The sequence below is a fragment of the Anopheles maculipalpis genome, chromosome 3RL, assembly GCF_943734695.1.
Source record: "Anopheles maculipalpis chromosome 3RL, idAnoMacuDA_375_x, whole genome shotgun sequence".
NCBI classification, from domain to species: domain Eukaryota; kingdom Metazoa; phylum Arthropoda; class Insecta; order Diptera; family Culicidae; genus Anopheles; species Anopheles maculipalpis.
Window position 1 is genome coordinate 6,253,248 of NC_064872.1, and position 12,186 is coordinate 6,265,433.

The following is a 12,186-nucleotide window of genomic DNA, read 5'->3' on the forward strand; positions in this document are numbered from 1 at the left end:
TACAAACACGTGTACGATAGATGTAAGTCGATGCAGAAAATGTTTCAGATTTTCTGCGGCTTCTCCAATATTAACAACTTGGCACCAACCGTTTAACTCGTGACGAAAGCGCCCCGGTTGCTTCTCATGCGGCAGCATCATTTTAATGGTTCATGACTACCTGCTTAAACTATCTCTCAAACTAAGCTTACCGCGCCCCCTTCCTAACTACAACAAAAATCGGTTGTACCTTTATGCTCTTTTTCGCACCCAAAACACGAGCGACCCAAGCCCCCCAAAAAGAGCTACCTTCCGCGACCGAAATGTTACTCTTACTGCTGGCAAGAAAGGCCACGGCGTGCACATGAACACCGGCCCACCACCCTTTGGTAAGTTGGTAAAACCACTTGCGTATTCAAATTGCCGTCGCTGCCCTCCGTTCCTCTTTCTATCGTCTGCGCTTTTCCCCAGGCTCTAAAGGGTGGGTTTTGCAGAAATCAGCACCCAGAAACCAGAGCGCTTGTTGTGGGGTCAAAGCCTGGGATACAACAGCGATCGAGCAACCGAACGAGACACCGTCTGATGTTGCTAAAAGGGTGGTGGGGCGTGGTTTGGTTTGCAATAATCCGGTGGGGTGCAGTAAAGATTCCATATTTATGATGTACCCAAAGAGAAGAGCTTGGGGTTTATGTGTACCCCCGGTGGTCTTCAAGATGCCTGGTTGATGCAAGATTGCCAAATGGTGTATCTGTGCTTATGTTGCTTAGTAGCGAGCTGGGGGCATGGTAAGCAATCAGCTGCGAAGAGTAAAATAAAAACTCAAAAAACAACAACACACCAAAGTATACGACAAACAGTGCGTGAGTCCACGTGAATGGTGATGGTTTCCTACTCCCAAAAAAGATCGTTAAATTGTGTGGCTCGCAGATCGATTGTGTAAGTTTTTTTTTTGTTTGATTCATAATTGAGTGCTCCACAGCACTCCAATGGCCGGAGTCGAGGGAGCATCAACTGGAAACTCTCGATCCGCACACCATCTCGAGTGCTCTCTGTTTAGGTTCACGCAATTCGGTATCGGCACGTGGCGGCGACTCGAAGCAGACTCTTTGTGCGTTGGGAAGGAGCAGAAACAAAAAAGGCGCAATCATCATCGGGCTGAGTGTGTAGTAATGCTGTGAGAAACGGAAGTACGTCTGTAAACAATGTGCTGTGCCTGTGCTAATAGCGAACGCATTGGCTGGGCGGCTGACCCGATACAATGCGGAAGATTGCAACAAATGCGACTCTGTTTCTGTTACGAAATGAGATGGAAGTGTTGCTGAAAGAGTGGCAAGAAGAATTGATAGCATCGGATCATGATTCAAGACGAAGTGGTTCATCGAAATGGGAGCGAGAGAGGGCTATGTAGTGGGTTTAGTATAATGAGTCAACGCTGTATCCAATGTTTGAAAGCCCAAGGTTCAACGATCTCATAAAACTGATGTGATAACTCATTTTTACAAAACTGGGACTCCAGCGGGACAAAGATTCTGGGCGAAAGATGTATTGGTGCTGAGAACTTCGACATGAAAATGATATAAGAATGGTTTCTATCGTGGAGTCAAGTCGATTATGCATGTCGTCTAGAAGTTCTCATCGGCTAAAAGACCAACCTCTTCAAGCGAGCTCTCCATTAAAATAGTCTAGTACAGATCAGTTAAGGAACTTGGTCGTGTAAGACATCCCATCGCTTAAGAATTCGCATCGTCTTTGGAACTTATTTGTCCAATCGTTCAAAGGCTCCAAAAGTTTCCATATTTCTTCTGATTCGTCTTTTTCTTTGGCTCTACAATTTCATGAGACTTGACCTGACATTTGGATGCTTTTCTTTACATTACTGATTGAATCCGGGCGAGATTCATCACCCCGTCTTGACGTGTGAAGATCGGCAGGTGTCAGGGCCGTCATATGCATACTATTTGACCGCTTCCTGACTTTCCTTTCTGGTGAAGTAAACACGTGTGTCCAACATCCTTATCAAGCACCCACAAGTCGGAAAGGAAATTCGCAGCTGATCCAACTAGAAATGTTTTGCCAGCAGTCGGACCTTTCACAACCGGCCGATGAGTTTCTGATAAGAATTTCACATTTCTTTCTATCATTCTATGTTCCAAAGGTACCATGAATAGTTGTTACAGTTTGATCGGATTTCAATCGCCATGACTGTACATACAGTTCCACTACTAGTGATTTTCCTACCACCATCGGCGACAGCACAAAGTACAGTGGGGTAGGATTTTATCATTAATTTTAGGTTAATCAGATGCACTTGCAGTGCCGCGAGCACACACGGTTCACCCTCAGGTATTGGTGGAAAGAGGGGGGGGGGAGCATTCGAACGCCACAAACACGGAAACAAAATGGTGTGTAAAAAGTGGCGTGATCGAAACAAAAAGTAGGAGAGAAGAGTGAATGTGCGTACATTAACTTCCATTTGTTTTCCTGAAAATGGTGAGCACACAACACAACCCGGACACACAGCAAGCACAGATCATCTTAACTGCCCCCTGTCTGCGTCCACATGATTAGATCGCGCGATAATAGACGGAACGATTTTTTTTCTTTTCGCGCTTGCATGTGCCGTAAACGAGCAAACCGATTGACTTCTGGTGGGCAACAAAGTTCAGCAAGTTAATTACACTGTGAAGGAATATTGTCTCGATACCAACAACCCGCCACAAAACGGGCGGGTAATCGATGCCCATTCTGACACGGAACAAACGTTAAGAAACAATGGAGGAGAAAATCCCGAAAGGCCAAATAGGGCGCTTCATCATCTCCGTAAACTATTAATTTCCTGGGTTCAGTTGAGAACACAGTACAAGCGTGTTTGCTTTGCTCAGACTTACTTTCTTATCCTGCGCTTCGGGAGTTTTCCTGGACCTTTTGATCCGAGATAGGTGAAATTTTGGACGGCTTTGAAGACGTGAACATCCATCCAGCTTGGAGATTTCGGATTGAGATGTAGCATATAATGTTATAATCCGATGTTTGTTCTTTCGCGTCATCGTTGGACCATCTTTAGAGCTTGGATAACGAGGATACAGACGAGTTTATCTCCCTGGACGATGTCCAACAAAATTTCAATGAATGTTGGTACTGGCTATACCCTGCAATGCTATCATATGAAGGACTTGTACCTTTTTCTCCAAACATTGCCACAGTACTGGTCAGATCAGATCAGGTACCGATTTTCCTGCTTGGAACCACTCATTTTTAACTATTTTATCTACGAACGGAACTAGTCATTCTTTCAGTAGTAGTAGTTGTAGTAGTAGTAGCAGTAGTATTAGGGAAACTTTGTTATAGACGATGTCGAAAACTTTCTTCTTTTTTCTTGGCACTAACAACCCTAAGAGCTTTCGTCCTGTCATTTCTGGCTCGTTGACTTAAATTATCCTTGCGTACGAGTAGTCGCGGTTCGGATATATTTTTCGATATCGAGTCCTGCCGTGTGAAGGCCTGCACCGCTACAGCCTGACGGCTTCTACATCTACATTTAACTTCTAGCTTATCTCCCTTCTGCGTTAGTTGTTGTCAACATTGGTCAGTTCCTAGTGGCTCTATGATATTCATGAGCCAAAGGATGGGATTTCGAGCTTCGTAAAATCTTCTGTTGCTAGTCCGTGTCATTAAGTCCCTAGGTGATTGACTATAATCCCAATCCCTAGGTCCAATCCTATTAGCATGCTATAAGATGTTTCGGATGCTTTCGATTCAAATCGATAAGCGGATCGTGTTAAGTGCTTAAGTAAAAATATTTCTTATATTCATTTAGTTATTGTATGCGTCTTGCGATTTTGGTTATTTCATTATCATTCATCGCCCGCTTGTCTTACACACATACAAATACAGACAGACTGACAAGCTATACACAGACGTCTTTTATTCACACGCGGTATGATTGAAGATCGCGCACTTCGGAACTGCGTGCGGAACTGAAGCGCTTTAGGAAACTGTTTTGCGATACACCCACGATAGGAATGAGTTTCAAATATTGGTTGTCTTTTACGCACCGGTACGATGTGTGAACTGATCCGATTGAAGTAAGAAAAATTGACTAATACATGTAAAACTTATCTACTATGCTCTTATTTGCTAAAAAAAAACTTAATCGTAACATTTGATGATCAGTGATTCGCACCAGAGTTCAGTGTTTTTTTGTTTTGTTTGTTTGTCTTGTAAGTAGAAAAAAGTAAAGACATAATAATGAGCTGCCACTAAAGAGAAAAAGAAGTTACAATTAATCAACAATGCGGTTTAGCCTATTTCTTTTGTTAACACCGGGACATTTCAAATGAGCATTCCTTATCTTCTCCGTGTCTTTTTCGTGCTACTCACTCATTACTCACACACACACACACTCACATACATACGGACACGACATCACATACATACACACAAACATCATGCATTCCCTTCTAATCGCTCAACGTTCTAGCTCTGATCTGGGTCCCGCTCAAGTTTTCTCCCAACGCCGCCGTTTGGGAGGCTTCACCTTGTGCGGATCCCTCCCAGTCCTGTATCAGTTCTTTGCCCCACCGTTTGGATTTGGTTTAATCTTCTCGTACATAAAATCCTGCATCACATTCCGACCGGGCGTACGTAGTTTTTTCTGCACGAAATGGAACTGATCCCGGGCAAACTCGTACAGCTCGTTCTCCATCTGCCACACGGTGGATTCCTTTATTTTGGCCACCGTTTCGGGTGCCGGTTCCACTTTCGACTTTGTTTTGCGTAGGTGTGATTTGTTTGACTTTTGAAAATGTTGCACCGCACCTTTGTAAAGCCGAGAAAGCGAAAGTTCGAGCAGTTCGATAAATTCATCCATCTCCTCGGTAAGACCGACGAGAAAGTATTCGTTGACGAGATTACGCTTCGCTTGCTCGAGTGCCCAGCTACTGCCCGGGTTCCAGCATTCGGCATGGTGGCCGCAAAAGAACGGTATCTGTAGCCACATGTTCGTGGGATCACAGTCTGGCTTCTGGCGAGCGACACACTCGTCGAATGTCATCGTATCGCCGGCCCGGTGCCGGACCAGATACGGTCGATAGTCGTCACCATAGCGTAGGAAATAGTAGTACGATACTAGCCGATCGAGCGGCTGCCGAATAAGATTTATGTACAGTGGTTTCGACGGCATACTGAATCTGAAGCGAAAAATGGGGATATTACTATAAAATAGAATCCTTTTTTTTCGGGTAAATATGGAAATTACTTTGAGAAATCTAAGAAAGCCATGTGTCCATGGTAGAAGGCAGGTTTCATACTGTCCCATGCGGTTATGTTGCGCACAAATTTAAGCTGCAAATATGAAAACAGTGAGATTGATTAATTAAAATTTCGTTAAGGGAAGGGAGCTTCCAATGGTGTTGCACGTCTTCATCCTCACCTGATTAGGAAGGGACAGTACATGCATGTTGGCGGTAATGTTAATGTGCAGTACGTGGAATGCATTCTTTTTGCACAAATCGTACGTCAGGTTGACGAAGCTGGTGCTGCCTGTCTTCGGCACCCGGTTGTAAATTATCACAATTTGTTCATCGTAGTTCCGGTAGGTTGTGCTGTCATCCACCTTTGCCGTGGCCGTTTGCCAATGATTGACGTTGCTGTGTATCAGATGCTCATTGTTACCTGATCACCCCGAAAGGAGGGGTGGTGGTGGAGAAGAGAGATAGTGTGCCAATTACTTCCCAAATTCATACCAAACACTGGAAAACACTTACCATCAGCGAGATGAATCGTAAGCTGCTTATCGGCTAAGATGACCTTTGTCGAGAACCAATTGTACAGTAGAATGAACGCAAAGCCCGCAGTAATCAGTATCAGCAGAAACAAGTATTTTGTTGTTATCATTTCCGTTCCTGTCCAGCAGCAGCAGGAGCTTTAATCCTTCCGAAAGTTTGTCGATTTATGTACTAGCACGATCCAGTGTTAGTCTATGTAGGGTCTTTTAAGGAGAGGAGTTCTACACTACTGGAAAGTACACAAAAACACAACTGTGGGAAACATTTTTAACTTTTTCGCGTCTAACATTCTACGTATTTTCTGCTCTGTACTGTGGCCAAGACAGACGATAACAAACCGTTTTGACGTTTTGCCAATGTTTATCTTTTTGTTCCGCGTTTGACAGTTCGTTGTTGCTAGAGATGGCTATACCGTGCCGGAGCGAGAATAATTCCGAGAAGAGGAATGTGATGTGTAGTAAATTATTATTTTTTATTGCTTATTTCTTTGAAAATTATAGAAGAAAAGCATTGTTTTTTTTTTCGTTTATTTAACAAGGCTTTGAGAGTCTTTCAGACTACATTCGTCTCTCATAAAGAAAAACAAGTAGCAAAACCACTTTTGCTTCGCTGACCACATGTACGGTGACAGTAGGAAAATCGTTTAGGCTGCGTACATAGCGGCAATCGTGTTCTTTCTTCAGTAGTTAGCTAGAATTTCGCGGAGCTGGTCTTGCACGCTTATTATACAATGGAGAAAAACTCTAGCTCTGAAGCAAATAGCCCCGACTCGCCTGCTGCAAGCAATGCAAAATCACAAGAAAGTGCACTCGCCATTGTGCACGATTGTCTACAGCGATTCGGCACGCAAGACTACATTATGGAGCCGGAAATATTCGGCCAGCTAAGACGGTACGTAACTGCGGGAGGTACACCCAAAATGGCGATCGATCAGCTATCGGATAACTACACGGGAGTGGCACAGATGGTCAACATGGTAGGAAGTTGGCTTCTTACAATCGGTGCTGATGCAGCAGAGCTAACGACAATGGTGGAGAACATTCTGAAGGATGCGATACTCAAGTCATTCGACCCACAGATAGCGGATAGCATTTTTACGGAAAATAGTCCACCCGAATGGTTGTGGGACGCAATTCAGTTCCCAACATGGCGCTCGTTGATTTACCGTCTCGTCGAAAAGCATCCGGACTGCCTCTTGTTGAACTTTACGCTCAAGCTAATTTCATCTGCAGGTTATCTGAGTGAGATTACATCCAATCTAACCAGTAGCAGTAATTTCGAATTGTTCTTGACCATCTTTCAATCGACCATACTCAATTACTTGCGCCAGCCGGATGCGAACACGTTCGAGAGAGTGGCAAAGGTAGTGTGCTACCGGCAGCATACGTACGTGTTGAGCCAGGTGTTGTTACATAAACTGTCGGAGAGGGTGGGATGTGGTCCTATCATAAAGCGACTTTCGCAGGAGATGACCAACTATGCAACACAGCTCAAAAGCCACAGCAACGTTGTGCCGATCACAATGGCACTGAACGGATCATCTGGTTTTCCGGCGGCATATGCAGCACTCTCCTCTATCCTGACGACCAACGCGCTTAAGTCAAGCGACATATTCGATCTGCACCGATGCTACGCCTCTAGTGTACCACCGCCAATTAATCTGATTCGTAATCAACAATTTCTCGATCTACTTATCAACTCAATTTTCAATGTAAAGTCAAAGCTCGACCAAAAGCCGAAATCGAAGGAGATCTTTCTGCTCGGGATCGCGGCTAGTGTGTGTGAAACGGGCATCAGGAAAGGGTCATGGTTAGGCTCCGTGCGGACCTCTAACGTGGTGGAGGTGAAAGATACCATTCATGCAATCGAAGCAGTACACACGATCTGTTGTAACAAATCAACTAACTTGCTTCCCTATATATCCACCATTTTCAACTACCTCGAGTACCCAGTTGTTGCGATTGGAGTGTTTCGTTGGGCGAGTAGCATCGTCTCCGATGCGTCCTATTTCAACCTGGGCACCGACAGATATCCGTTGCATTTTGCACTGATGGATGAGATCGCCAGACTGCATACATCCTTGCACGATCAGATTGTACAACTTTTTGCACGTATCCTGGAATCAAAGCTGGACCATCTGGAGGTGTTTGAGCAGCTCAACTTCAAGAGGATGCTGCTGGATCGTATGGTAAACGTGTTGGCCTGCGGTGGAGCGATTCCGGTAGTTCGATACATAGCCGAATGTTACGCACGTGACGCGATGGACATTTCGCTTATCCGTTACATCGTAAAGGAAGTGCTGGACATTGTTGGGCCACCGTACTCGCGCGAATTTGTGCAGCTGTTTCTGCCAATGGTGGAGAATACGGAGATTAGTGGCACTATTGTTATGGAGGATGGTACCGATTCGGTTACGGAGTTTATCGTACAGTGTAAGGCGTGCTTTGAGTAAGGATTCGATTGATCCTCCCCATTGAGTTTATTTTTGTTATTTTCAATTCTTAATTAAGTTTGTTAAAAAAAAATCTGATCTGATCTGAACTGATTTTCATGAAAGTGTTCGTTTATCAATAAAGTTTGTAAGGAATAATTCGTATTTTTGTGTTTGATTAGAGATTCAACGAAGAATGGATTATCTATCATAAATAATTATGTATACACAGAAGACTTGATAATCGAAGTCATCTTCCAACATGCCTCGTCGTCCCAAGAGTTCAAGCCTCGGCTACCGAGAGATTTTATAACCAAAGAAACGTTGACATACAAAGGATCTGATGTATCGAAGGCCCTCGTGATCGAAGGAAAGCAGGATAACAAGGGTTCTCCTCTAACGGGTGTCACTTAGCACAAGCCATCGTATTAGGAGCGTTTTATACGAAGAGGGCCTCTCTCTTAGTCGGAATCATATAGACAAAAATATTTATCGTCGAAAGAACCTCAACGTTCCAAAGGCCATTATCGTACAACGGGATTCTTGTCTGCACGGGGTCCTTTTTATCCAAAAGTAATCAAAACATAGGATCCAACATACAAGAAGACTTGCTCTCATTATTTATTTATTTGAATATAAACTGTCAATTTGAATATCAAAACAGTCACAGTAACGCGCAAAATCGTGACCACACGACCTTCCTGTGTGCAGCACTGTTTATTCGTACAGTGTCCAAGGTTGTGTTGCTTCTTTTCTAGTGGTGGGAGCTGTAGCAGAAAAGTCGCGAAAACGGGCCGACCCGTCAGACACGACGGATTAGCAATTAAGCCCATCGGTGTGTTGTTGAAGGTTGGGGTTGGGGCAGCAGCCAGACAACGAGTCGAGCGGCAAATTATCTCATTCACGCGTTCGGCTTTACTTCCATTTGTTGCAGACCATCATCATCAGCAGCAGCGCAACGCCGGTGTGTGTATAGAGCTATGCTGATCAGACGACGAAAAAGGGCAACAGCAGCATAGAACGGGCAATTGGTGGTCCGCGGTCTCGCGTGTCGTTAGGTGTCCGCGCCGAATGTGTGTGCAAGTGTTGTATATAGGCAAAATTAAAGCCACACAAAACGTCTATCGCGTCTCCCAAATGCGATAAGAGGCAACACACTTCGACGACGACGGTGTATTCGCACGCGTTCGCTCGCACTGTCCCGTATCAGTATTACTTCTTCGGTTAGTTAGTACAGGAAAGCGGGCATTTTCGGGAATATCCGGTTACGGGTTTTTTTATGTTGTAAAGTGGAAAAGAAAAGTTTGTGTCCCAGAACAAAGTTAAAAAACGGCTCTTCCAGCATGACGCGAACAAGAAGTGCACCGTCGAAATCGTACGAAGCGTGCGAGGACAAGCGTTCGGAGCAAAGGTGAGTCATGGTTCCGTGGATGCATCTAGAAGGAATTGGATTGGAAGAGCTTCAGTTTTGTGACGCGACCTTCTCTTCCTTCCCCGTTTATCGTTGTAGACTGTTGCACAAATGGACCCGCTACTCCAGTGCCAAACTCGAAGAAGTGGAGGAAACGCTGCTGTCAGGTTGGTAGAACTCGCTCAACACAACTACCTGTGGAGGGGGGATGGTGGTGCGCTCGCGCAAGAACACCCGCCGTTTGTTTACTGTGCAAACAAGTTGGGGTGATTGGTTTTTGCGCCTGCAAACTTGTTGTCCTTACCTGTGGGGGTTTTTTGTTGTGCCCAAACACATGCATGCACCATAATAATAGTGATAATCTGTCCTTTTGAATTTACTTGTAGCCCTTCGAAAACCCTTTGAAAGTATATTCGTCGATGTAGGTCAGTGTGTCGGGACGAACGATAAGATACGTACGGTGGCGCTAAACCGTGAGTCGGAAAACATTCCCGTCCTGTTGCTGCACGGGCTCGGTGCGGGCGTTGGGCTATGGGTGCTCAATCTCGACGCAATTGCAGACCATCGGCCAATGTATGCGATCGATATATTGGGCTTTGGGCGCAGCTCGCACCCGAAGTACGATGAGGATCCGATCGCGGCGGAACGACAATTTGTTGCATCGATCGAAGCTTGGCGGGTGGCGATGGGATTGGAGCGAATGTACATCCTGGGACATTCGATGGGTGGATATCTGGCCTGCAGCTACTCTATTACACACCCCCAAAGGTAGGTTGATCGGACTATGCATACTTCATCGTTTTTCTGGGCCTTTAGGTGGTCTATTAGTTTAAGAATGCTATTGGGTCTGAAAGCTTCATCTTTCAAAAGACTTTGCTGTCAAAAATTTCCCTTGTCGTCTAACAAGAGAAATCGTCCAAGCTTAACCTACCTCGAAACTCAGGCCACGTAGGGTTTCCAAAACACGTCCAAAGGGTCGTGGCTTGTTGTGTAAATGACAGTGTCATGTCTGCCATATAAAAATTTGCTTGTGGGATGGTCAGTCCTCAATACGGAGAAAGATTCGGATGAGATTCCTTACGAAGACCGGCGCCGTTAACACCTCGGCCACCACACCACCCCAGCTGATCTATATGAATACCAATTGGTCGCATCTATTGGTTATCTTAATGATAACCTTGTCTTATCTAAGCAGAGGGCTCGTCATTCAAGCGTCATCCACCAAGAAACCTCTTACTCAAAGAGTGTTTTATTTTACGTCCAAGCTTAAATTTTCCAACAAAACTTGAGTCCTTGAGAAAGGAAAGGTTGTGTCCACGTTGCATGAATAAATTCTAGATTTGGTTGTAAATACATTCTCTGTACAGAATTCATCAAGTTCGGGATTTGTTGGCGCCGTATAATTTACTTAAACCCGTAAAACCGCCCATCAACATTTATTATAAATGTAAGACAAGTATCATCCTTTTACTAGGTCTCAGCAATTTGTCTTTCGCTTTCTCATACTCCCCTTTTAATTTTAAGGCCTGGTTCTGCAAACACAGAATGTTGTATTTTGCATATAAATAATTTCTCTTATCCTCATAGAGTCGCTGGTTTAATTTTGGCCGATCCGTGGGGCTTTATGGAAACACCACCGAGAATAAAGCGCAAGTATTGGATCCGCATCCTGTACCGGACGGCCCGGAAGATGAACTTTTACCCCCTGACGGTGGTACGTATGGCCGGACCGACGGCGGCTTGGATTTTGAGCCGCCGGCGGACGGATATTACTTCGCGATTTGAAGGAATCGTGCCAGACGAACGGATTGTGGCGGATTATCTACATCTCGTCAATGCTCAGAAACCATCGTACGTAGTCCCCCTCAAAAAAAAAAAAAACCCAAATAGATACTTTTTTTAAGTGGATAATAAAGGATTTTAATGTTCGATTTCTATACCGATTCTAGCGGTGAAACTGGTTTCTGTGCGATACAGAAAAATTTCGGTTGGCCTATCAATCCGATGCTGAAGCGCATCGACCTAATCGATCCCACCATACCCATGACATTCATTTACGGATCCGAATCTTGGATCGATTTTGAGGCGGGTGAGGTGACGAAGGAAAAGCGGGCCGGATGTTTCGTGCAAGTCAAGGTAATGACGAATGTGGGGGGGAAGGCAATTAAATTTATCTCCCCCGGGGTGTTTCGCCCGCTAAAACGATCTTTCTATTTGCAGATAATCGATAATGCTAGTCATCATTTGTATGCGGACTTCCCGGACATATTTAACCAGCACGTTAACGAAGCTTGCTTCACGTACGATAAACGTATCAACGCACAAAGCAAAGTTACCGAGCTTGCGGCGGAGGAGTGAGTTGTCCACCACCAGCACATAACCTCGGTAATCCTGTTCCTTCCTTCCGATTCCTGCCGGATTATTTCCCGGAACCGGATCCCCATGCCTCTGTAGATTTTAGTGCGACGAATATGAATATTGCCATCGTTTAAAAATGCCTCGAAATAATGTACCTTTCTACTGCCAGCTAACAAACGTAACAGACAGCTGGAGAACTGCACAAGAAAACAGAAAAAACA

General features: G+C 44.7%; 3 protein-coding genes across 3 annotated transcripts; 2 read left to right on the forward strand and 1 right to left on the reverse strand.

The window, feature by feature from the left end:
- Positions 1–4,474: 4,474 nt before the first annotated feature.
- Positions 4,475–5,897, reverse strand: LOC126564916 (heparin sulfate O-sulfotransferase). The gene is made up of 4 exons (XM_050222042.1): positions 5,745–5,897; positions 5,411–5,652; positions 5,237–5,322; positions 4,475–5,168 (listed from the first exon to the last, which is right to left on the reverse strand). Exons 1-4 carry the CDS (start codon positions 5,872–5,874, stop codon positions 4,544–4,546), a joined length of 1,083 nt encoding a protein of 360 aa, XP_050077999.1. The 5' UTR covers positions 5,875–5,897; the 3' UTR covers positions 4,475–4,543.
- A 598-nt stretch (positions 5,898–6,495) lies between these two features.
- On the forward strand, positions 6,496–8,217 carry LOC126560352 (negative elongation factor D-like). Its single transcript, XM_050216314.1, has one exon. It carries the CDS (start codon positions 6,496–6,498, stop codon positions 8,215–8,217), a length of 1,722 nt encoding a protein of 573 aa, XP_050072271.1.
- A 1,322-nt stretch (positions 8,218–9,539) lies between these two features.
- Positions 9,540–11,965, forward strand: LOC126564889 ((Lyso)-N-acylphosphatidylethanolamine lipase-like). Its single transcript, XM_050222013.1, has 6 exons — positions 9,540–9,607; positions 9,707–9,774; positions 9,994–10,375; positions 11,195–11,458; positions 11,557–11,743; positions 11,828–11,965. Exons 1-6 carry the CDS (start codon positions 9,540–9,542, stop codon positions 11,963–11,965), a joined length of 1,107 nt encoding a protein of 368 aa, XP_050077970.1.
- Positions 11,966–12,186: the final 221 nt, after the last annotated feature.